The sequence below is a fragment of the Sinocyclocheilus rhinocerous genome, unplaced genomic scaffold (genome assembly GCF_001515625.1).
Source record: "Sinocyclocheilus rhinocerous isolate Xijiao unplaced genomic scaffold, SAMN03320098_v1.1 scaffold472, whole genome shotgun sequence".
Lineage (NCBI taxonomy): Eukaryota > Metazoa > Chordata > Actinopteri > Cypriniformes > Cyprinidae > Sinocyclocheilus > Sinocyclocheilus rhinocerous.
In genome coordinates, this window is record NW_015641089.1 from 589,687 (window position 1) to 615,073 (window position 25,387).

The 25,387-nt window shown below is 34.3% G+C and overlaps 3 protein-coding genes across 7 annotated transcripts in view; 1 reads left to right on the forward strand and 2 right to left on the reverse strand.

The window, feature by feature from the left end:
* LOC107754607 (calcium and integrin-binding family member 3-like) overlaps positions 1–5,497 on the forward strand; it is a 6,967-nt gene extending 1,470 nt beyond the window's left edge. The window contains exons 2-5 of the mRNA XM_016571118.1: positions 248–282; positions 410–521; positions 2,355–2,502; positions 5,292–5,497. Of these exons, the coding sequence (XP_016426604.1) occupies positions 248–282; positions 410–521; positions 2,355–2,502; positions 5,292–5,497 (501 nt within the window). The remainder of the gene's footprint in view (positions 1–247; positions 283–409; positions 522–2,354; positions 2,503–5,291) is intronic.
* On the reverse strand, positions 4,997–10,133 carry LOC107754597 (ras-related protein Rab-8A). Its single transcript, XM_016571106.1, has 8 exons — positions 9,969–10,133; positions 8,957–9,017; positions 8,626–8,686; positions 7,986–8,063; positions 7,297–7,386; positions 6,987–7,052; positions 6,822–6,872; positions 4,997–5,766 (listed from the first exon to the last, which is right to left on the reverse strand). Exons 1-8 carry the CDS (start codon positions 10,090–10,092, stop codon positions 5,674–5,676), a joined length of 624 nt encoding a protein of 207 aa, XP_016426592.1. The 5' UTR covers positions 10,093–10,133; the 3' UTR covers positions 4,997–5,673.
* A 1,085-nt stretch (positions 10,134–11,218) lies between these two features.
* Positions 11,219–25,387, reverse strand: part of LOC107754596 (tropomyosin alpha-1 chain-like) — a 21,797-nt gene continuing 7,628 nt past the window's right edge. Inside the window, exons 1-8 of one of the 5 annotated variants that reach the window (XM_016571105.1) lie at positions 23,161–23,456; positions 19,471–19,604; positions 18,528–18,645; positions 18,379–18,449; positions 16,101–16,176; positions 14,932–14,994; positions 14,722–14,791; positions 11,219–11,608 (exon numbers count right to left, since the gene is read on the reverse strand). In XM_016571105.1, the coding sequence (XP_016426591.1) occupies positions 11,526–11,608; positions 14,722–14,791; positions 14,932–14,994; positions 16,101–16,176; positions 18,379–18,449; positions 18,528–18,645; positions 19,471–19,604; positions 23,161–23,289 (744 nt within the window). In that variant the 5' untranslated portion in view covers positions 23,290–23,456 and the 3' untranslated portion in view covers positions 11,219–11,525. Of the gene's footprint in view, positions 11,609–12,566; positions 12,816–13,201; positions 13,483–14,721; positions 14,792–14,931; positions 14,995–16,100; positions 16,177–18,378; positions 18,450–18,527; positions 18,646–19,470; positions 19,605–23,160; positions 23,457–25,387 lie in introns of those variants that run through there. The other 4 variants (XM_016571102.1, XM_016571104.1, XM_016571103.1 and 1 more) reach the window with 4 other exon arrangements.

The following is a 25,387-nucleotide window of genomic DNA, read 5'->3' on the forward strand; positions in this document are numbered from 1 at the left end:
TAATAACCCCAAACTTTTGAACAATAGTCTCACCTGCATCTATTTTAAAATACATTTAAAAATTACATTATTCATGAATATATATGCATGCTTTGCACCTCATTATAATTTTTTCCTCACAGAATTATAAAACATTTGCATGAAGTGACCTTTGAATCTTAAAAATATCTATGTTTAGAATAATACAGAGTTGAAATGCTGCTTAGTGAATCATTGCATGAATCATTTTGCTTCTCTTCTTTTGTAGGACTGCACTTATTTCACCAGAAAAGAAATTCTGAGGTGAGGTAGCTACTTAGTAAAATTAAAAAGGCATCTGAGCTGTAACTACTAAAGTCGTATTATAGACTTAGGTAGTAGCGGAATAGTTGAGAAGAGTTATCAATGAATATTTGACATCTTTCCTCAGACTGTTTCATCGATACCGAGATTTGGCTCCGCAGCTCGTGCCGCTGGACTACACGAACCAACCGGAAGTGCGTTTGCCCTACGAGCTGATCGGCAGCATGCCGGAACTGAAGGTACGGCGCAGCTCACTCCTGTTCCTCATCAATTATGAACCTCCTACTAATTGATCGCAGTCTTCGTGAGGTTAAGCGTTATCAGATCCCTTTACCTCTAGAGGACCAGAGTTTAATGAAGTGTTTGTATTCGCAAAGAGAAAACAAACGAAAGCATTTGAGACACGCAAATACAGAACTAATGAAATTATATTCAAAAAGATTTACCAATAATTATGAGGATGGACATTACCATATGCCAACCTGAGAATAATTTATTCTGATAGCCCAATATTTATTCAAACGAGTAATTTGTGTTTTCTGTCAGCTGTTTAGAATCAAAACCTGCGATGATTCCAGAATGAAAAATGAAAATTAGGCTGTGTTTTATTCACCCCCGAGACATTCTAGGTGTATATGACTTTCTTCTTTCAGACGAATCCAGTCGGAGTTATATAAAAAATTGTCTTTGATCTTTCAAGCTGTTTAATGGCACTCAGCGGGTGTTGCATTGCTTCAGGCATGTTGTGTTCACTTGTGTTATCTTTGACTAATATTTAAATTTGTTTGATGATCTGAAACATTAAAGTGTGACAAACATGCAAAAAAATAAGAAATCAGGAAGTGGGCCAACACTTTTTCACACCACTGTACACCTAGGATGACTTGAGGGTGAGTAAAACACAGCCTAATTTTCATTTTTGGGTGAACTAACCCTTTAACATAATTTAAGGAAAAGAGAAAAAAGTTATTGTTTTCATAGTTTTTTGACTCGTGTAGTCTTGCATTTTAATAAATAATTTTGCAAAAGACAAGTAGCAGTAATACTGCTATTATTAAATTATATTATTTTTTAAATTATTAAAAATATATATTTTTTCATAGGACTAATATTATTATTCAGGAACAAAATACTATAATGTACAAATTTATATTACAGATAAAATGGTATGAAAATTTCATATTATATTCATATTCATATAAATTTCACGATTATAGTGACCAAAATTATCACATCAATATTATCACCAGGGGTTAAATTGGGTAAATTGGCTATGCTTACGCTGGTGACTCATCGTGGACTTTCTCATACATTTTCAACAATATAGGCTATTTTGAAAATTTTCTCATTCTTACTAATTCAAGCAATGATATGTTTTTATTTATATGAATGTATCTCTGCGCCTCCTACTGGCAGAGAACCAATTTGCGTGTTCAATAAGCCTGTCTGCAGTTTTTGTTCAGATCAATGCGAAAATCCGCTCATTTAACCCCGTTTTAAATTAATATAATAGTTTATACTTCTGAATCATCCCTGTTCTTAAAAAATGGTTTAAAGGCTGCAGGTTTTTCATTTTATAATTTATTTTGTTTTTGTGAAAACCTGTAAATCATGTTATTACAGTCATTTTACAGTTTAATGTTACCATAGACATTGCCCTACCCTGCTCATGGTAGGCTATTCATTTTTATTTTGAAATTAATTTTTTTAGGTCTTTAAAAAAGCTTTAAAAAGTCTTGATTTTAAAATTCCTGCAGATGTAGCTTTGCACACTGCCAGCATCTAGAATGATTTTGATCAGCATTTCAGTATTCATAGCCTCTCAGCTTGTTATATTTTACAGTTTGTCTAATCGATATTAGATTTTGTTGGCTTTGCATACACATGTGCACCCCTCGAAAGCCTGAAACCTCAGAGAATTCTTGCACTTGAACAGTTTAAAATCGTTTGAATGCTTTTAGATTGGCAAGACTTAAAACACATGCAAGTCAAAAATAAAGCATTAAGCTGAAGGTGGAAATTTTCCAAAAAGCGTACAAACTCTTAAGAATAAAATGTCATGTTTTATGTAGGATAACCCGTTCAGGCAGAGGATCGCTGAGGTTTTCTCTGAGGACGGAGAAGGGAACATGACTTTGGACGACTTTCTGGACATGTTTTCAGTGCTGAGTGAAATGGCCCCACGGGACCTGAAGGCCTATTACGCTTTTAAAATCTACGGTCAGTTTGAAACCAGAATTATACCTAAAATTAGCAACTCTTTGTGGGTTTAGCTCAAACTGGTTTGAAATGATGCTAACCGGCCTCTCAATCAACCTTTAGTTAAAGGGTACTTCTATGTCTTTTGTTTTTTTCAACACTGAATCTAACAACACACATATTTAACAGTTCAAAATGTGTGGTAAAACCCAAAGTTCATAACTCAACTCAAGTTCATAATTGTTAATGCGTTTTTTATGTAATGTAATCATTAGCAATTTTTTAAAGGATGTAATGGAATTGTGCATTGGATTTAATAGATTAATGATAATGTATTGTATTATTTATATACTAATATAGTTTTTATGAATTAGTTTGTATTGTAATATTTTCCATTTTAAGTTTAGTTAAATTTTTGTATTTTATGTGCTTTTTTCATTTAATAAACACACACAGACAAAACATACAGGAGGTCAACAGTATCACCTTCATGATGCATAGATCCAAAATGAAAGATCAAGTATTAGTTATTAAGACAAACGGCAAGTTGGGGACATTATTATTGGACAGGGAGAGAAGAGAGATGCCATGGGTACAGATGAAGATGCAAATATGAACCCAAAAACAGCATCTCCTGGAGGTGGAAAGAGAACAAGGTGCAAACAGGAAGTAGCTCAACATTTAAGCTTGGAAAAAGAAAAGTGGCCATTTTTAGGATGCGGCATATTGCAGCGAGAAGAGAATTTCATGCACTTCTGCCTCGCAGAAAAAAAAAAGTCAAACACTGTGCTTCTCAGACTTTTAAAAACACTTTCAGGTCACGTTTCACCCCAAATCATATGGAATATATATATATATATATATATATATACTGTATATAACAATTAACTTCCCAAATTGTGTAAAAAATTAAATAAAAATGTATTACAATGATTTTTTTTTTTCAAAGCTAGTACAACACACACTGCCCTGATATGCAAATAGTTGATATATTTTATTTATATATGTATATAAAATGTTATAATTTTTGTGCGGGACAGTAATAATTAGACCGCAATCATAAAAACATGCTTGTCATGAAAAAAAATGTTTTTGGGGTGAAATTTGACAGGTTTTGTGAGATTCACTTATTTGGATTCTTATAAATGAAGAACTTGTTTTCACTCAAAGCTAACGGGTGCTGAAGCTTGTGATAAAGTTTCCTGACCTATTGCTGGTGAACACAACTGCACCGACATGTTTCATTTTACAATATGACTACAAAACGTACATTTGAGTATACTGCAGTGCAAAGGCAAAACTACACAATTTGTCAAAATAAGGGTCTCTTGTGACAGGAGTGAAAACAGTGTGTGAAAACATATATATATATATATATACACACATGTATTTGAAGGGCTGTACAACTCTCTAGCGTTGCATTTCTTGCATTAATTATAAGCATGTGCTTATGACAACACACTATTCAGAACTCAGGAATGGTGGATTACTGTATTCTGGGTAGTTAAGCCTAGTCATATGAACCAAATCTGTTTGTTTTTACACTGTGCAACCCAAACTAATAAGACTGACATGCTGTAGGACTGTGTTTCAGATGATACACGTACAGTCCTTTCATAATACATGAGAAATATGAACGAATTAACAAAACATAACTGATAGAAGACTATTTATTCAAACTGTACCAATAGCAGCCAATGCATAAAACTAGCTTTAGCCACTATCAGGAGAACTGATCATTCAAGACTTGTAGAAATGTTCCTTGGGGGAATGAAAATGGCTTAATCTCAAAACGAACATGAATTCGGCAGGTCATACTCCAAAACGCCTGTCTTTATGATGCAAAACTATCACTTGGCACAAACTACACACAACACAAAAGATACTGATAAAGTGCATGGACTTCTGTATACGCGAGGTGCTTTCTCAAGTATAGCTCTGCTTTTCAGGTTACAGTCACCCATTTTCATTGCTTTTGGTTACGCATACTTGTTAACACTACAAACTCAGCATTTCCACATCCTATCAAGGGCTACGTGTCAGTTTCATTTGATTACACTAGTAGATTAAATTCAAGTGTTTTTAATTAAAGAACGCTTTCATGTTGGGCCGTTTTCAGGTCGTGATAAAGCAAGACCTGCACTCTAAAAAATGCTGGGTTAAATACAACCCAGTGCTGGGTAAAATAGGGACAAACCCAGCAATTGGGTTATTTTGAACCAGCGGTTGGGTTACTACCCAGAAGGTTGGGTTAAACATTTATTCAAACCGCTGGGTCAAAACAGCCCAATTGCTGGGTTTGTCCCTATTTTACCCTGCACTGGGTTGTATTTAACCCAGCATTTTTTTTAGAGTGTGAGGCTTGGATTTATTCAAAGGAATGTTATAAGGAAAGCTAGCGCCACTGCATAAAAGACTGAACTATTTGGAAATAGCTTCATGTGCATGTTTTAAAAAAAAAAAGGAAGGGTAGTTTTAACAAGGCAGTAGTAAACATGTCTTAATGAATAAAAAGCAGGATCTTCATTTGTTTAATATGAAACCTTGACTGCACTAAGTTTGTGAATGCAACACTTTTGTGTAACAGGTCTGAAAAATAAAAACTGGGGACAAAAACAGCGAAATGTTTGCTTTTTAAAAAATGAAAGCAAGGAAAAAGCATCTAAGAGGTGGGTTATAATATCCCTCTACTTACAATAAGGTCATGTGATTGTCGAAGAATGCATGAGGGCTGAAAATAAAATGGAATGATAAAGAAAGTCCCACGTAACTCTCAAGCTGGCTCAATATCAGATCACGACTGCTTCCAGGTCGCCATGAAGGAATGGATCAATTTTGGCAGTTGTGTGCTCAAAACGAGCAATTGAAACAAAGATACGGGATCTCCTTTAGGTGCACGTTTACTGCTGGAACTACTGCGTTGATGCTGCAGCACCCAGCTCTTCGCCTTGACTTGCAGAACCAATGCATTCCCACCACGGTTTCATCAGGGAAGGGTCGTAAGCGGCATCGCTAATCTGTCAATGGAAGAAGATAAGAGGAGCCAGGAACTCCGACTGCCCTAGGGCTGGAAGAAGAGCGCGACAAGAGAAGGAGAGATGGGATAAAAGAGGAAGGAGGAGGAGTGCTAAGAGGGAGAGCATAGTCCAGTCGTGTCCAGCCCATGGGCGGCGGACAGTAAGGCCTTGGTCTTCACAGTAGCACACAGCGGAAGAAGCTGCTCTTTTTCTGCTGTTCAGTGGTAATTTTCACTCCATGGTTGCTGCTCTGAGGATTGTTGCCCTCCTGTGCGAGCAAAGAAAAACAAACCTCATCAGACTCAAGACTCAGAATCATTTTATTACTACAGCTCAAGCTAGCCAGAAAATGTGCTAATACGGAGCAAGAGATATCGGATTTGTTCATCCAAAAGGAAAACTGTGGTTACACTTTACTTGAAGCCTTTATATATATATAATGAATTATAAAAGTATTTTTAATGCATTTATTATAATGCATTGTAAGATCTCATTAATAATGCAACAGTTATAATATATTATAATACTTATCTATTCATTGTTGCACCTTAAGAAAACAATGCATTTAAAAAACAAGAAAAACAACCAATTTCAGATGTAAAAACGTATCTTCAAATGTTACAAGGCATTTTAACTTTCATTACAATTTATGAAAATACATTGGAATCTGCAAATATTATAATGCATTTTAACTTTGATTACAATTATTTATGAAAATGTATAATGCATTACAACATACATTATGAATACTGTTATACTGCATTAAAGGGTATAAAAATGCAGTATGCTTTAGGCTATAAAGGCTTTAAGCAAGGTATTACCAAAAATTGTCATTATTTACTATTTAATTTATTTAATAAGACATCCAAAAGTTGACTTCATGCAAAATCAACTTATTTCCAAGATGATAACTGCATAGCAATCGATTAAACGTGTAACACAGATCATGTGACCTGTATATTACTGTTGGAAATGTTTGTTTCATACTGTTTCACATGCTAGTTGTCTCACTTGTTAACACTGATGCATTAACTAATGAACTAACAATGAACAAACAGCATTTATTAACCTTTGTTAATATGTCAGTTAATAAAAAATTTTGTTATTCACAGTGCATAAACTAATGTTAACAGATACAACTTTTGATCTTAAAAATTTATTAAATTAACATCAACTAACATTAATAAATGCTGTAGAAGTATTGTTCATTGTTCATGTTAACTACTGTAGTCAACTAATGAAACCTTATTGTACAGTGTCACCCAATTATCAAACTAAATTAATTTTTACACAAAGCTAAAGCACAGAAAGGGAAAGTCTTACCAATTTTGTGTCCATCTTTGCTTTTATGTCTCTGGCGAGCGTTAAGAATGCCTGTGGGTAGAGCAGAAAACGTCATTATGTCTCGATTATATCTTTAAACATTCAGTCAGCTGCAGATATAAGGAAATTAAATGAGGATTCATCATAAAAGCCATTTACACTTACATTCTCAACGTTGATATTAGCCTTCGCACTCGTCTCCATGAACTTGATGCTGTACTCTAACGCCAGCTAAACGAGTACAGGCAGATTTTAGTATGGAAAATACAAGTATATGATTTCTCTGGACTGTTTAGCAGTTCTAGCCATTCGTGGTGATTAACTAAACACATTCTTGTGGAAGGTGGTATCATTGCTGTAGAGTCTTATACAATGAAAGTTAAATTATATTATACTAGCATATTATGCTCTTTTTGCTTGTTTTGAAAAAAAAAAAAAGTGGTATAGGAGAAGCTCAAGGAACAAGGTCGCTCACCTTCTCGCCTCTGTCTTTTGACACCTGCCTCTTCTCATTAATGTCACATTTGTTCCCCAAAATCATTTTTTCTACATCCGCTGATGCATGCTGGGTTGAAAACACAAGAACATGAGCAGCAATAATTTGCTGTTGAATATGCAAACATTATTGGTACACTGGTAATGCTACATTTTCAAAACTGACTAGTCTGAATGACTAGTAATTAGGTTACTTGTAGTTTAGACAACACTAATAAGAGTTCACATAACATTAGGGCTGTCGCGATTCGTCGATTTTATTCGACTATTCGATAAAAAAAAAAAATCCTCGACTTCATTTTGCTCGTGTCGACTAACCGGCAAAATACCGGAAGTGGCGCATTTCATGGACGAGAATCCATAAAACACATTATTTGTCTGTTTCCCAAGGCTGCATGATATATTAAACCCTGCTGCTTCAACACTAACTGCGGTTACTGAAACCACGCCTTCTTTCTTTGCGTGCACATTTGGGCGGCATTATGCAAATATTTCCACATAGTGAGGTAGTATTAGTGAGTGTAATTATTTATTTTATAACCGTTTGTTGCAAAAAAATGCGGATAAGACCTGATGATTATGCATATTAAGCAAGCGCTGCACACAGCAGAAGCCTTGAAATCTGAAGTGTACTGTTAAGGAAGATAAATTGGGCACTGAAACACTCACCTCCTCTATGTTTCGGATCCAGTTTTTGATGTTGTCAAATGATTTCTCATTGGTAATATCATAAACCAGCATGATACCCTGAGATCAGAGCACAAGACAAATTACAACTGTGCACAAAACAGCAATTATGAAGACAACAGCAGAAGTGTTATTACTGCGTTAACCATGTGCTGAAAATCCTTAATCTAATTCAAAAATGTCCAGCCTTTTAAAGATTGCTTGTCAAACTCTCATTATGCAATAATATAATAAAATCTTGGTTTCAAACGTGTTTTCTCGCAATTAGCGCAGGCCTACGATCAATCATTTCCAAAAAGAAATACAAAATTTGTGTTACTGAAAAAAATTCAATATTTGGTAATAACAGCATACTAAGAAATTTATAAGCATTTTTGACCGGGAACACAACGTGTGTAACAAGGTGGGGGGGAAAAGAAAAACATTTAGAAAATATTTTTGGGAAGTAGTTATAACTAGTGTAAGCCAAGTCAATAGGTTTTGGTCTAATGCAATAACATTAACTACTTTTTCTGGAAAAAGAAACTCCTCTCCAGAACACAACATAAGGGTTAACCAGCGAGACAGACCAGAAGCTCATACAAAGCACAGTAAAGGAGTACATACTTCAGCATCATCTTACCATTGCACCTCTGTAATACGCCGTTGTGATCGTTCGGAATCGCTCCTGTCCTGCCGTGTCCCTGTAAAAATCAAACAATATCAGTGTTGTAACTGCAGTCCTGCTGAAATGCAGTTAAACTGGAGGATGACCTCCTCCTTACGAGAACAATGACAAAACTGAACCACTGACACGTGCTGCTCTGTAAAGGAGAAATTAAACCGGTCATGGTTTCACTAGTCAAACAGCGGCTCCTTCAGAAAACGAAGTCACCCATGCCATTCCAGCAATCTGCTAATGTTCAACTAGTGCTGAGAGTGACACTAGAAGGAAAAGACGACTAGAAACTCACCATATCTGTAACTTTATCTTCTTGCCATCTAGTTCTATTGTCCTGATCTTGAAATCGATACCTGGAAGAGACAATACGTAACTGCACAACTGTCATAAGCTGAAAAACCAACCCAATACAGTGCCTCTTTCAAATATGTCCACTTCCAGCAACATCACACTATTTTTATCCATAGGATGCATATGAACACGTGCTTTATGAACAGATGGCAAAGCCATGCATCCAATCAGCTAGACATTTCTTATCAGCCTTTCATATTACAAAGTAACAAAAACATAAGCATGACCAGTAAAATTATACATTATTGAATGATCGAATGATCTTAACAGAGCAATTGATTAAGAAAATGTTCCATTTACATCAATACACTCAAAAAGTACCATATTACTACCACGCTTTTGAACATATTACCATGAAATCATCACATTTTTGAACATGTAGATGTCGATAACACGGTTTCGGAAGTTCCATTCTATAAAGTAACTTGGATTACTACGGTTAAAGTATACAATAATCATTCAGCACCAAGGTATCTATATCAAAGTACCTTCTCATATTAGCATAACTGTACCATGGTACTACCACAGTAAAAGTTTTTGTAAAGCTATTTAACTGAAAGTGGACATGTATATTATTAAGTCCTAAACATCTTATAGTGTTATTTCTAATCATAAATTTTAAGCATTTTAATTGGATATTCACAGAATGATTCTAGTTATTTGATATTTAAGTTTACAAAATAAGCGAATCTATCATTTAGTATCGGAGTCATTCTGTCAGAACAGCTAACAGTTGGATGCTAACAAATAGAAACGTTCATCAGACACCTTATCACCGCACAAAATAATTAATTAAATGACAACACCAGCAAAACTGTCAAAGTTAAACAAAACAAACCACATGAACTCAAGAAGAGCTAACAGTTACTAGTCCATTAGCCTAGCCGTTAGCACAGCCTGACGTTTTTATAAACAATCGGAGTACAAAACCTTTAAAACAGAGACATTAATACCTATCGTCGAAATAAACGTCGAGTTAAAGGCATCCTCCGAGAATCTGAACAGCACACAGGTCTTCCCGACGCCGGAATCCCCGATTAACAGCAGTTTAAACAAATAATCGTAGGTCTTCGCCATACTTAATGTATTGCGGAAATCCCGCCCGGTACTTTAGCAGACAGCGCAGAATCCGCAAAGCAGCGAGGAACTGACCAATCATACTATGGAGAAGGCGGTGTATATGAATATTAATGAGGTACGTCATAACCTTCCAGCAACGTGCGGGCACGGACCGTCATTAATATTCATAAGACATCTATGACGCCTTCGCCATAGTAGGATTCGTTCGTTCGCCAGCGGTCGTGACGGCCACGTCGAACGTCAGACTACACGATTAATATTCATAAGCTAAGTCTTCGCCATAGTGAGATTCGTAAAATGTGCTTCCTGAACTATCACAAGACCTCATACCTTCACAGCAATTACTTACGTAAGTCTGTGCCTCAAGGTCATTACTAATTAGCGTGTGTGGCCGGTCAAATTCCTTCATAAGACTTGGCTTCAGGCCTGTGGTTTATTTTCGCTATGGTCTATTTCCCCATAATATTAATGTAAAACAATTTTTATATTCATAAATATTTAAATGTAAACATATATATATATATATATATATATATATATATATATATTGCATTAAAATAAAGAGAATATGAAAATAATGTAAAAATGCAGAAAAAAGAAGCTTCATCTTCTTTTGCAAGATATAATAATTACAATAATTTTGTACTTTTCTTGTGACATATCTTCCAACAGGCAAGTGTAATTAAAAAAAAAAATAATTCTCAGATTGGTGTGGTGTGCAAATAAGTAAACATTTATTTAGTTTAACAGGTATAGAAAACATCAAACCACAGTGAAAATAGCCCTTGCAGCATCAAGGGTACAAAATGGTCCCATAAATGACAAACTAATAAAATCTTCTTCATGCCAAAAATAGTCCAAGAAATCTCTATGTTCCAATACCTTTACAACTTTATGTTTTTTGGTACATTCGCATACATTTTCCTAGCATCACTACTAAAATGTGATTTACTAATTGTTTTATGCACTGACCCTTTGATGTTGCGTTTCCATTGTTTTAGGTATACTTTCTGCCTTTATGTTCATTCAGAAGAAATAAATAAAACAACACTACCCTCACACAGCAGACAGATCGAAAAAAATTTAAAAAACTGAAAAAGGGAAACATTCTTACATGCAATAATGGGTCATAATTTGAAAGTCTAAAAACATAAAACACTATTAACTATTAAAATATTATTATATTTTGGTTGTATGCCATATATTGTGTCAGAAGTTGTATTTAACCTGCAGCACTCTTGGACAAATGGCAACAACAAGACATTATTTATTACTTAATGGACTAATAGGTGCATTAGGAAATAATCAGAAAATTATAAACCAAAAATAATTGGTGGAAATAACAAAACGTACAACATACAAACTCCAAAAACATGAAAAGCTAAACATAGAACTGCTGCAATGTTCTTCATGGACTGCTTCTCGTTTGCTCACAAGCTGTTGAGCTCCTGAAGCGTTTGATCCAGGACTTGATGCATCTCCAGGTTCTGCTGTTTTGCCTCAGCCACATCCTCTGAAATAAGCCAGCACCATGATTTAAAGAGACACAATAGCAAATATTTCTGCCATTTTTCTAAACATGATTCTCTAAAGTGTTGATTGCATAACAAGTCTGTCCCTTCCGGGTTTAAACCAGTAAACTATAAACCACAGCTGGGTTATGGAAGTAAAATCCCATTCATTTCGCCTCCACGGAGAAGCTGATTTTTACAGATAATGCAGAAACCTTTTTAAGGACAGAAATGCAATAAGCTCTGAGATTCTTAAGTCATAATATATGAGATTTTAGTCATAATATATGTTTATGTAGAAGCCACATGTGTGATTTCAACTTTTTTTAAGCAATGTTTTTAAACAAATTGTTGCCATGTGCTCTTAAACTTCTTATAGATATTTGCATATATTTGTATATTTTGCGGTAAAACTTTTTTAGAAATAATAATAATAATTATTATTATTATTCCACTATTGCAAGTCTCCTTGTTTAAAAGGCATAAATATAAAGTGTGATTTCAACTTTTTTTTAACAAATTGTTTCCCTGTGCTCTCAAGTACTTATATATTTACATATATTTAAATATTTAAAAATAATAATATTTAAAATATTTTAGACTAAATAAATTATACACACACACACATATACGTTTTATTATTATTTTCTATGAGTTTTGGCTTTGTGACAAATTTCTTATGTTCCACTGTTGTAAGTCGCTTTCTTTGGATAAAATGCATAAATACATAAACGTAAATGAAAGCACTATATTCAGCATTGCTATACAAAAGAGGATCATTAACACCTTAAATATGAAATAACTATCACATGTCTAATATAAAAAAAAGTTGTTTCTTTAATATTTTGTGTTTCTATGAAAAGGGCCACAAAGATGGAGAAAGACTAGACTAGACTCAAGATCAGAGAGGCAGGAAATATGTATTATTTCTAAAAGCATGAAAATGAAACAAGTGGGAGTGTTCAAAGAGCAGAAAAAAACTTTATTCAATTTTAGAGGAATAACCAAACTTCAAGAGAGTGCAAAATACATAAGGCACCGCTGAGGAAGAAAGGGTGAGCAGAGAAAGCGAGCCAATCAGGATTATTTATGCAGAGCTATCAATCACAGTTAGCACTCATAATGTTCAGCTCGAGCACTGCTGATACATAAAAGCATCTATAAGGAGGTCATATCATTGAGAGCGTGATCCAGCTCCTCACTAATGGCCTTGTATTTCTGTAAATTAATTATACACACACACACACACACACACACACATATATACGTTTTATTATTATTTTTTATGAGTTTTGGCTTTGTGACAAATTTCTTATCTTCCACTGTTGTAAGTCGCTTTCTTTGGATAAAATGCATAAATACATAAACGTAAATGAAAGCACTATATTCAGCATTGCTATACAAAAGAGGATCATTAACACCTTAAATATGAAATAACTATCACATGTCTAATATAAAAAAAAGTTGTTTCTTTAATATTTTGTGTTTCTATGAAAAGGGCCACAAAGATGGAGAAAGACTAGACTAGACTCAAGATCAGAGAGGCAGGAAATATGTATTATTTCTAAAAGCATGAAAATGAAACAAGTGGGAGTGTTCAAAGAGCAGAAAAAAACTTTATTCAATTTTAGAGGAATAACCAAACTTCAAGAGAGTGCAAAATACATAAGGCACCGCTGAGGAAGAAAGGGTGAGCAGAGAAAGCGAGCCAATCAGGATTATTTATGCAGAGCTATCAATCACAGTTAGCACTCATAATGTTCAGCTCGAGCACTGCTGATACATAAAAGCATCTATAAGGAGGTCATATCATTGAGAGCGTGATCCAGCTCCTCACTAATGGCCTTGTATTTCTGCTTCTGAGCATAGAGTTCATCTGGAGGTCAAAGGTCAAGAGCAGAAAGGACAGATGTTTCGGCCAAGGATGGAGAACGCAGGAGACAGGAACAGGAAATGATAGACAGAAAACAAAAGGAAACAGTAAGTTCAACAGGTCAAAGTGGACAAGACAGCATGATAATGCCTAAAAATGCTTTCTAGGTAGGCAGCTCACTAGATACAAGAAAGAAAGGAAAAAGAAAGAGAAAAGGGGGATGAAAAAATCGAAGTCTAATCCTAAACACTTAGATTTGTTCATTTTTTGTGCATTTATATGTTCAGTATTATTACATTTATTTAATATTAATCAATTATGAAACAAATTAAATTTCTACAGATGATAATAGTTCTTAATAAACAGGAATATAACAGTGCTAATGTTTTATTAAATTGAAAATTATTTATTAATTATTTAAAATGAATATAAACATATATATAAATCATTTGTTAAGTTGTATTTAATACTAATCAATTATGGAAAATTCAATTTCAGCTCTACAGAAAAATTCAAAAGTAGCTCTACAGAAGATAATAATTCTTAATAAACAGAAATATAACTACGTTAAAGTTTTATTAATTTAAAAAGTATTTATTATTTATAATAAATATCTTTTAATTGTAAAATTATTTATTTATTAATTATAATAAATATACATATATAAATAATTTATTACATTTTATTTAACATTAATCAGTTATTAAACAAACTCAATTTCAGCTGTAAAGCAGCTCTACAGAAAATAATAGTTCCTAATAAACAGGAATAGAACAATGTTGATGTTTTATTAATTGTAAAATTATTTATTTATTAATTATAATAAATATACATATATAAATCATTTATGAAATGTTATTTAATATAAATCAATTACGAAACAAATTCAATTTCAGCTGTAAATTTCATTTCAGCTATAAAGAGCTATTTAATATTATTCAGCCAAATTTAGTTCAGTGTTCTTTCAATTTAGTTCAATAACAGTGTCAATGTTGCGAAGTTCATCAATTATGAAACAAGTTCGATTCGGCTTCAATTCATCTTCTCCAGGTGTTTGCAAAAACGTTTTAAAAAGACGAGTCGAACAGGCTGAAGATCCGAACACCGTTAGCTCTGTTCTTTCAGTACAATGAAAAGAGAAATAAAGCCGCTGCACACGGTCATAAGAGACCAAGGCTAATGCAGCTGACGGTGTTAGTGACCTCATCAGCTGGAATACCTCAGGACCCAATCACAGCTTACCCTCGAGGCCATCGATGGTCTTTTCCAGTTTGGCCACCGACCTTTCTGCAAACTCAGCACGAGTCTCAATCTACGGGGGAAAACGCAGAAAGAAAAAAGGATTTGAAAAGCTCAGAGAATGGCCTGAATGTCACGCATCTGACCTACGAAAGAAAGACTTGCATGCAAAACTATTAGAACGAACAGCTGCTTTATGTTAAACTCGCTCACCTCTTTCAGTCTATCAGTGAGAACTTTGATCTCCTCTTCGTACTTGTCCTCTTTCTCCGAATACTACAGACAGAAAACATGCAAAAGCTTATTTAGATCACTGGTTCTCAACCGGTCTTTCTTCAGGTCTCAGATTTAACACTGGACATCAAGTGGCAACATGGTACCAGTATGGCTTACGTTAAATAATATGTTAAAAGTATTGAAATGCATTGATATTATCATGAAATGCACAGACCCAGCAATAAAAAATACTACTAGAACGGAATAGAAAAGTTTATAATTTTGTATATAAATAAACAGCACAAGTGTGATTTAACACTGAACAAACACTAATATATTGTTTTATTAGCCATATTACCCAGAGGTGGATGAATTTGCATAGAATTTGAAAAAAAAAATTAGATGCATTTTATTCTCACATTGAAAAGTTCATAAGCCTAATTAATTTACTGTCCTAATATAAATGGTAATATAATATATTTAAGCATTTATATTGTGCATTAGGACAAGAAACTAAAAGTAGTTTATTACTAAATACAACTAACCATTTCTAACTGTGTGTTTGATTAGTTGTTTTTAGTTAAATTACAGTCAAATTATGCTTTTGAAAAGCTGTTCGCTAGACTACAAGTCAATCAAACCACACTAAAGCCATTAAAGCCGTTTATTTTATAATCCTCCATGTTTTATAAAAAACACCTTAAATTATATAATTTCATTTTAAATAATTAATAACAACAGTATTTAGCAAACATTTGATTTCCTACTAAAGTGCAGGAGCTTCATGTAACACTGTTGAGAAATGACTCAAATGAATCATTTTTTTTTGAACCAGCTCACTGTAATGAACCTTCTAAAGGCACTTGTTCGCTAAGATGAATCAGATTTCCCAGATTCCTGCGTTCTAGTTCATTCATGTTCAGTACAATTGGCCTCATTCATGAAACACTAGCAGAACCAGTTTCTGTGCAAATCATCACTTACATGCATCATCACATTCGGTTCAACAAACAGCTTAGATCAGAATGCGTTATGAACAATTAAAGGCAGGGTATGTGACTTTTCAAAAACACTTTAGAAAACTGATTCGGGCCGAATCGCAAAACCAACTTGTAGCCAATTAATTCTGCTCGGTGGAATTATGGGTCATCGGTCAGTTGACTCACCTTATCCGACTGAGCTTCTATGGACTTGAGATTGTTGGTTACGTTTTTCAGTTCTTCCTCCAAATCTCCACCTTTACTGTAAAAACACAGATAAAAAAGTTTAGAACAGTTTTTGGTTCCCCAAAGAACCTTTCAGTGAACAGTTTCTAAAAGAACCACTTTTTTTCTTAGTGTGAAGAACATTTTAATAATCTAAAGAACTTTTTTCCCACTATTAAAAAAAAAACCTTTTGTGGAATATAAAAGGTTGCATGGAAATGAAAGGTTCTTCATCCATCAATGCCAATAAAGAACTTGACAGCTTGAATGGGAGTTCCTGACCAAGTATTTTAATAATATCATGTGTTGTTGTGCTTGCAACTAGTTTTCTGTATTTCAATATTGATCATACAGTGATGCACTGCAAAAAAGAATTTTCTTACTTAGTATTTTTGTCTTGTTTTCGAGTACAAATATCTAAACATTCTTTTAAATCAAGATAATTTTACCTGAGAAACAAAATGACTTGAGATATCAAGTCTTGTTTTCTGAAAAATGTATCAATAATTGTTTTCCCTTTGAATTAAAATCATTTTAATAATCCTATCCCCTGGGCAGATATTTTTTCTTGTTTTAAGGAAAAACTAACAACCTTTTGATGAATTATTCAGAAAACAAGACATTAGCGGCATGTATTTCGAATGAGCCTATGTTGCATAATATCTGAAGTTATTTTGCTTGATTCAAGAATTTTTTGACATTTGTACTAGAAAACAAGACAAAAATACTAAGAAAATCATTTTATGCAGTGTAATCATTAATTTTCACATCATTAATATAGGTTTTACAACCAGACTGAATCAACAAGAAACCAATTTAAAGGCAACATTAAATCAAAATGGACCCAATTTTCTTATTTTATATTCGTGTTTCTAAAATATTCATTTGCTGATGTAAAATGGGTTTTGAACTCAGTTGCATGTTAACTTCAAACTGGATTTTCCAGCAGGCCACAAACCCATACTGATACAAGTTTACATTATTAAAAAAAAATGTTTTTTGTTTTTCTCGAAGTAAATAAAACAAAGATTATTGTAGTATGTTTTACAAGAAAATAGCATTTCAGTCTTTCTACTTCATGTTTAATTCGATGTGAATTTACTAGCAATTTATGAGTAAAAATTATGGAATTTTGTTTCCGCCGCTAGATAAAAATAAAAAAGGTAATTGTGACTGAATCTTGCAATTCTGTCTTTTTTTTCTCGCAATTGCAAGTTTACATCTCGCAATTCTGTCTTTTCTTCTCAGAAATTCATGAAATTAGTTTTTCTGAGAAAAAAGTCAGAATTGTGAGTTTATATCTCGCAACTCAGACTTTATTTCTCGCAATTGCGAGTTTATATCCCACAATTCTGACATTATAACTCGCAAAAAAGTCAGAACTGTGAGATAGAAGGTCAGAATTGCACAATTGCCCGTTTATATCCCTCAAATCTGACTTTATAACACAATTTTGACTGAGAAATTGTTCACAATTGCAAGAAAAAAAAGTCAGAATTGTGCAATAAAAAGCCACAATTACTGTACCTTTAAAAAAAAATTGTTTTATTCCGTAGACAATTGTTTTATTCCATAGAAAATAGTTTCAAAGCAAATCCTACACTTTTTTTTTTTTAGTGTAGGTCAGCAAGTTGTGTTATTGTTAACTAAGGCCCCGTCCACACGGAGACGCGTTTAGCTGTATACGCATAAATTTTGTATCGTATAGGCGTTTCGTCCACACGGATCCGGCGTTTTGGGAGAGTGAAACCGATATTTTTTGAATCCGGGTCCCAGAGTGCTGAAAACACCGCTCTTGCGTTTTCGTGTGGACAGCGAATCCGTATATTTTCTGAAACGATGACGTCATCAGCCCACGTCTCGCCCCTAGTCAGACACCGTTACGTCAAGTGACAGCAACAAAAACATGAACAAACACTGAACTATTGTCTTTTTTATTAACTAACATTAACATAGTTTAATAAATGTATTGTTCCATGTTCGTTTGTATACCGCGCGCAAGGTTTATGCGCATAGTCCAAGTCTTCTTCTCCGTTTTAGTGTATCTCTGTGGCAGAATTACAGCGCCACATACTGGTCTGGCATGTATAGTACATCGTTTTGTGTCGGTTTCGTGGTTTCGTGTGGATGCAGATATTTCTTGAGACGAAGTGAAAAAAAAGATCGGATAGGGAAAGCTCTGGCTTCGTGTGGACATAGCCTAAATCTGCCTGTGGGTCAGTTAAAGGTGTGTACTAACAGTTCTGCGATCTCTGCTCTCTCTTCTGCTCTTTCTAGTTCACCCTCCAGAATCACCAGCTTCCGAGCGACCTGCAAACACACAGACGATATTCACAGATCCAGATTCAAACCACAGAGTAAACCGTATTAAAAGTGTGTGTGTCTGACCTCTTCATATTTGCGGTCGGCCTCCTCAGCGATGTGTTTGGCTTCTTTGAGCTGTATTTCCTGAATTTCCATTTTCTCCTCGTCTTTCATTGCACGATTCTCAATCACCTTTATGCCTCTGGATACAAAACACAGTTGAATATTTAGTCATTTTTATTGTGTTTTTGTCATTTTCATTGGTTGCTTATTTTTTAAATACGTCTAGGCCTATATAGTTTTTATTAATTTTTATCTCAGTTTTAGTTTTAGTTATTTTAGTACATCAAGTTAAACTAAATGAAAATGAGAAATGTTGCCTTGGCCCCTAGCTGAAATAAAATAAAAGTTTAAGATGTTTATATTTGATTTCAGTTAACATTTATTTTATCTTAAGTAACAAAATTACAATTTAAGTAAAAAAAATTTTTTTTTTTAAACATCTGTATTAAAATAAAGCTAATAAAAATGATATACAGTCTGGCAATGAAAACTTGATTTTTTAATTTTTACTTGATTTTTAAGTGTTCTTATTAATTGAACATTATGTTAACGAGAACACTGTGCACAGAAGGAATGATAATTAGGTGGACGGGTCAAATATTTTTATAGTTCAAATATAGATTTACATTTTGAATTTGACTTTTTATTTTACCATTTTCCATTTTATTTTAATTTTAGTTAACATTTTGGTCATTTTTTGTTTTGCGTTTCTGCCATTTATATTAGTTTTTTTTTTTATATGTGTATGAAGTTTTTATAAATTTTTATTTCAGTTATTTTAGTACATCAACTTAAACTACATGAAATGAGAAATGTTTCCTTGGAAACTATAGCTGAAATAAAATATGTGTAAGGTTTTTATATTTTATTCAGTTAACAGTCCATTAAGTAAATTCTGTTTTATGGTTTTAGTTGTAGTTGAATAATAACTCATGTGTGCACAGATGCATGTGTGTGTTTGTACCTCTCGCTCTCATCCGCTGCTTTCTCTGCCTCCTCTAGTTTCTGGAGCGCGGTGGCCAGTCTCTCCTGAGCTCGGTCCAGTTCCTCCTCCACCAGCTGGATCCTGCGGTTCAGAGCGGCCACGTCTCCTTCCGCCTGTCAGCATACAGAGAAACAGCGCTTAAAGATCCCGGCTAGGAATCTGAAGGAATGAGGCAGAATTAAAAGATCCTACGGGAATGCTTTTAGAAACGGGTCTGGATTATAATCTTAAAACAATCTGCTAAAATCCTACTCGATAAACTGAAATTCTAATATCACAAAAAAGATATTTAACATAACAAAACATAAGGAACATAAAGAAATCTCAGCTTATCCAGTAAGATCTTGGTGGATCCTTGTAGGATTGACTCCTATTTGAAATTCCATAGTTTTTTTATTTGAATTTTAATGTACATTATTTACAAAATTAAACTGATTTCCTTTGTCTTTCTTTCTTTCTTTCTATATATATATATATATATATATTCAGATTATTTTTATGCCATCAGTTGCCATTAAGAATGCAAGTTCAAGTTATTTAAAGAACTAAAATATCTAAAACTGAAATAAAAACGAATAAAAACTATATAGACACATAAACTTTTTTTTTTTTTAAACCGACAAAACACACCAAAATTTTAACTATAATAAAAGTGAAAACAGACAATATAAAAATGAAATCTAATTCAAAATATTGGTTCATGCAGCTAAACAAACGTGAACAAATCAGGCTTCAGTATCAGAGTAAACAGGAGTTTCCCCATAAGTGTATCAACAGTGTATCAAGTGCTTAACTTAAACTTATTTTATTTCAGCTAGTTGCCAAATTTACTAAATACCAAAATAACTAAAACTGAGATAAAAATTAATAAAAAAACATACCAAATAAAAAACATATAACAAAATTACTAAAACTTTAAAGGTGGGGTAAGCGTTTTTTCAAAAACGCTTTAGAAAACTGATTCGGGCCGAATAGCAAAACAAACTTGTAGCCAATCAGCAGTCGCAGCAGCAGTTTTCTGTCGGGGATTTGTCGTGCCGCGCCACATCCAGTGTAGAACATAGATATGTATATATATTTATGGTGTAGACAGCATCACTGATTATGAGTTCTATAGTATTTTGTCACGCCGCGCCACTCGCGTCCGGTGTAGACACGGTGTAACATTGGTTTTGCTTTGTTTCACAGAACTAATCGTTGCCTAGGTTGCGTACGTATGTGTGGGGCGGAGCTATCAAAATAGGGGCAAGACCCTTTTGGGGTAGGGGCGTGTTTGTTTTGGTGATTTCAAATGTCAACATTGGCTACCAGAAATCACTTACCCCACCTTTAACTAAGATTAAAATGAAAACAAAAATATAAAAATAAAAACAAATTCAAAATACTAATAAAAACTGATACTAAGGGAGAAAACTTTCATTTTTAGGTAAAATAACTGTTTAAACTCTAAGAAATCAGTAGTTTTAACACACAAAGAGAAATCTAAGCACATGTGAAGCAGATTCTTTCAGATTCACTTTTGAATGAGAGTTGAATGAGAGTTTTCCTCTGGCCACGCCCACTTCCTATTACACAGTACATAGTGGGCCTCAGCCTTATAAGGTGCTCAAACACGCATCTGATTATCATGCCATTATGAGTCTTTGAAAGTGGCAAAGCTGCCTGGAAAACAGCTTCTTGGTCTTTAATGCACAAATATCAAGATTATACTTTGAATGAACCCTTTGTGCTGCTCCACAGACACTACAGTACAGTCATTTCAGACCATTGCATCTGCTGATGTTTTGGATCTGCTTTCCAAAGCTATATGGAAGAAAGGGCATCTGGGTCATGTTTTTCTAAGAGACATATGTTGGGTGAAAGCAGACTGCAACAAATAAGACAGGAAGTGAGAATGTTAAGAACGTCATGTCCCCGACTAACTGTCCGACAGCGGTTTCCAGGAAAGGGGCTGCTGGGCTGCTTTATTAGAGGTCAGTTTTACCTCTTAAAAAACCAAACATATTCTAAATTCATTACAAATTAATATAAAATGTAATATTATAAATTTTTATATATTATATAATATATCAAATCTATATTTATATATATTATAACATACAGGTACATCTCAAAAAATTAGAATATCATGAAAAAGGTCAATATTTTTGGTCACTCATTTCAGAAAGTGAAACCCATATATTATATAGATTCATTACACATAGAGTGAAATATTTCAAGCCTTTATTTCTTGAAATTTTGATGATTATGGCTTACAGATAATGAAAACCCAAAATTCTTAAAAATTAATCGGTCAAAAGGTGTGGGAAGCATTACAAAACACTCCTCTGACAGCTGCTCACGGTAATGTGTCCACTATAAATCTGGTCTAAACGAGCAGAAATACTGCTGAGGTAACAGGTCGAGAGTTTGAGTTTTTTCCCCAAATTTACTGTAGACTTAGTTCAAAAATAATATTTTTCTCGCCACCAAGTGGAGAAGAAATACCTATAACTATAACACTCAGGTTAAAGTGGTTTTCCAAAACCATCTTGAGTGACTGTATTTTACATGCATTAAACACAAGCTGATTTAAAAAAAACAAATCAAGTTAATATTTATCAGATGAGGTTTATTTTTCAAATGCCAGTATTAACAAACAAACAAAAAAAAACTGTTGAACATTTCCACCAAATAAAGTTCATTTAACACAGGTTAACTAAAGAGGGGCATGTTGTCACACTATGGGGTAAGTTGTCACAACGGAAGCCTGCTGCTTATTGACACTTATTTGCATATAACAACCTTCTTCAACAACATCTTTTTCAGCAAAATGTAAACAGTAAAGCAATTATGAAACACAAAACCATTCATAAAAAAAAAAAAAAAAGAACTAAACCCAGCAGAAATAAATGAAAACGAGGATACAATTACAAAATATAAAACACAAATGACATTTTGCCTTGATTACACAAATACTTGTTTTCTCTAGCAGTGGTTTCTAAACCTTCATGAAGTTAGCTTTTAATTTAAACCATAAAATGTGTTGTTAAAACGACGATATTTAAGTCGTCACGTGTTTTAAATGCTATAGCCTACAATTTATTCATCACAATATTTGTTAGCCAAACAATGCTTTGACATTTTTGTATGTTATATTTTGTTTTGTGCTTATTATTTGAGTTTTGGGTATAAATAATAAACTATTAAAAGGCAAAATTGCACTGTAGTAGTGTGACAACATGCCCCGCTATGGCGCAAAGTTACATATAATCTGAATAATATTCACTATTCAATATTCAATGTGAGAACTAGCCCCGTTCTCACCTATTACAATTTTTGCTTTGATGATAAAATTCACAAAAAATACTTAGATTTTAACTACTGTTAAAACATGTGTGCAACTGGACTTTTAGTAAAACAAAAAAATTTGCTTTGAAGATAAAATTCACAAAAAAAAATTATCAGATTGTGCAACTGGACTTTTAGTAAAAACGTTTAGTGCGATGCACATGCAGCGTGACAACATGCCCCGGTGCAGCATCACGCTACAATACCATGAGAAACATTCACGAAAGTGTGACAACTAGCCCCGGTCTTTCTGTTCAGCGTGCACAGAAACGAGCGAAAGGCATCAGACAGAAGCAGCAGAGAAAGAAAGAGGATGGGAAGGTAAGACGGTTTCCTCACTCTCTCCCGCAGGTCTCGTTCATTGTCCAGCTGCGTCTGCAGAAACTGCGCTCCGTCCTGCGCATCATCCGCCTGCTGCTGCAGACTCTGGATCTTCCTCTTCACGGCGTCTAAAGACTTCACAGACATCCCCAAACCTTCACACAAACCACCCGAGCGATCTAGAGACAGAATCCGGCTGCAAAAGCGAATTTATAAATAAATCAAGACCGCAGATTTGGAGCAACTTCTGTGCGTCTCAAAACTGTCGCAAACTTTCCATTTGCGCGTCTCTAATTCGCGGAGCCGCAGAATGAGGAATTCTGGAAAAAGGGCAGGAATAAGCAAAAAAAAAAAAAAAATTCCCAGGAAGAAGATGCGGGTTTCAGATGACATCTGGGGGTGGTGTTCCTGTTTGACTTCTGCTGCTATCATGTGCTGACTTCTGGACATATTTGGTGTTTCTTATATGAATGACCATGTGTGATTGCAGCAATGTTGAGATATGAGTGCGTAAAATCATCAGTGCACGGGAAATAAACGACTACTTTTCACACTAGTTTAATGCATTTATTCACTAATAGTGTAAAACAGTGAACATTACATGCATCACAGGAAAATTCTGTAATTTTTCTGAAACGTCATGCACATTAAAGCAGTTTCTACACCATCATATCACATTATCATTAAGTTTAATAGCATTATGTGGTGGAAATGACAGACATTTTAAATTTGCATTTTACTTCGAAATTTCTCAATTGTCTTTCTAAGGCAGATTGCATAGCAATTATGACAAATATATAGGCATATATAATTTTATTTTAATTTATATAATAATTAGCATTTTATATATGCTAAACACACATATATTTATTTATTTATGCTAAATACACACACACACACACACACACACATACATATATATAAATGATGGCTAATTTTAATGTATTGTTACACAATATAAATGTCAAACAATCAGATCCTAAATGTGATTTTTAAAGAAGCTTTTTTTTCAAAAACAAACGAAAAACAAGTTTAAAAAAGTGAAAAAAAGTGAAGTGACATGTGGCCAAGTATGGTGACCCATACTCGGAATTAGTGCTCTGCATTTATCCCATCCAAAGTGCACACACACAGCAGTGAACACACACACACACCGTGAACACACACCCGGAGCAGTGGGCAGCCATTTTTGCTGCGGCGCCCGGGGAGCAGTTGGGGGTTCGGTGCCTTGCTCAAGGGCACCTCAGTCGTGGTATTGAAGGTGGAAGAGAGTTAAATACAGACTAACTATCATGATGTGAGTTAGCATGCTTAGTGAGTCAGACAGTTGTTTTAGTGCTTATATACCAACTTGTTAGCATCAAACAACAAAAAAAGATGCCCATGACATGCCAACCTATTTTATATCATATTTAAAATCACACACATCTGTAATTTATAGGTAGACACACAAACAAACATGCAAATACACAATATTTTTAAGCAGATCTTCACCTGAGTATTCACACATGCACATGCAGCTCAAATACTTCTACAGCTTCTTCATACACACTGTAAGGGTCTCCATATGTTCTTCAGCACATATTCTTGAGCAGGACGTGCTGTTGTAATTATTGGCCCTCTCACAGCAGTTATGGGGCGGCACAATCTGACTGCATGCTGATTAATTTCATATGCTGTGCTCGGAAACACATTCTCATAACGTCCAAGCAGAAATACATCTATTGTCTGGCTCAGTTAATGTATATAAAAAGATAGTTCTGACTCCGTATTCTGATTGCTTGAGCCACACTGGAAGAACTAATGTGCTAAACACACACCAATGAGTGCCCATTTTATATTAATGCACCATTGTATGGCAGCAATAATAGTCAAGCTAATGAACTGCATTACTTGCCAGAAGAATTGTTTACTCCAATTATTATTAAAGGGGTCATATGATGCTATTTCAATTTTTCCTTTCTCTTTGAAGTGTTACAAGCTCTTGGTGCATAAAGAAGATCTGTAAAGTTGCAAAGACTAAAGTCTCAAATCCAAAGAGATATTCTTTATAAAAGTTAAGAGTCAACCACGCCTACCTAAAACGGCTCGTTCTAACACGCCCCACATGTCTACCTCACTATGTGGGAAGATTTACATAACGCCGCCCAAATGTTCACGCAAAAAAAGAAGGCGTAACTTTTATTCTCGATGTAGTTTTGTTGTTTCCGCCGCCATGTCGTAAAGACGCTGTGTGCTTCGTTGT

Excerpts from the sequence above, each read along its gene's own strand:
- LOC107754597 (XM_016571106.1), bottom strand. The coding sequence starts at position 10,092 with ATGGCGAAGACCTACGATTATTTGTTTAAACTGCTGTTAATCGGGGAT. Across the intron at positions 7,053-7,296 it reads CAAAAGACAGAGGCGAGAAG|CTGGCGTTAGAGTACAGCAT; the intron begins GTGAGCGACCTT and ends GTACTCGTTTAG. Across the intron at positions 5,767-6,821 it reads CAAAGATGGACACAAAATTG|GAGGGCAACAATCCTCAGAG; the intron begins GTAAGACTTTCC and ends TTGCTCGCACAG.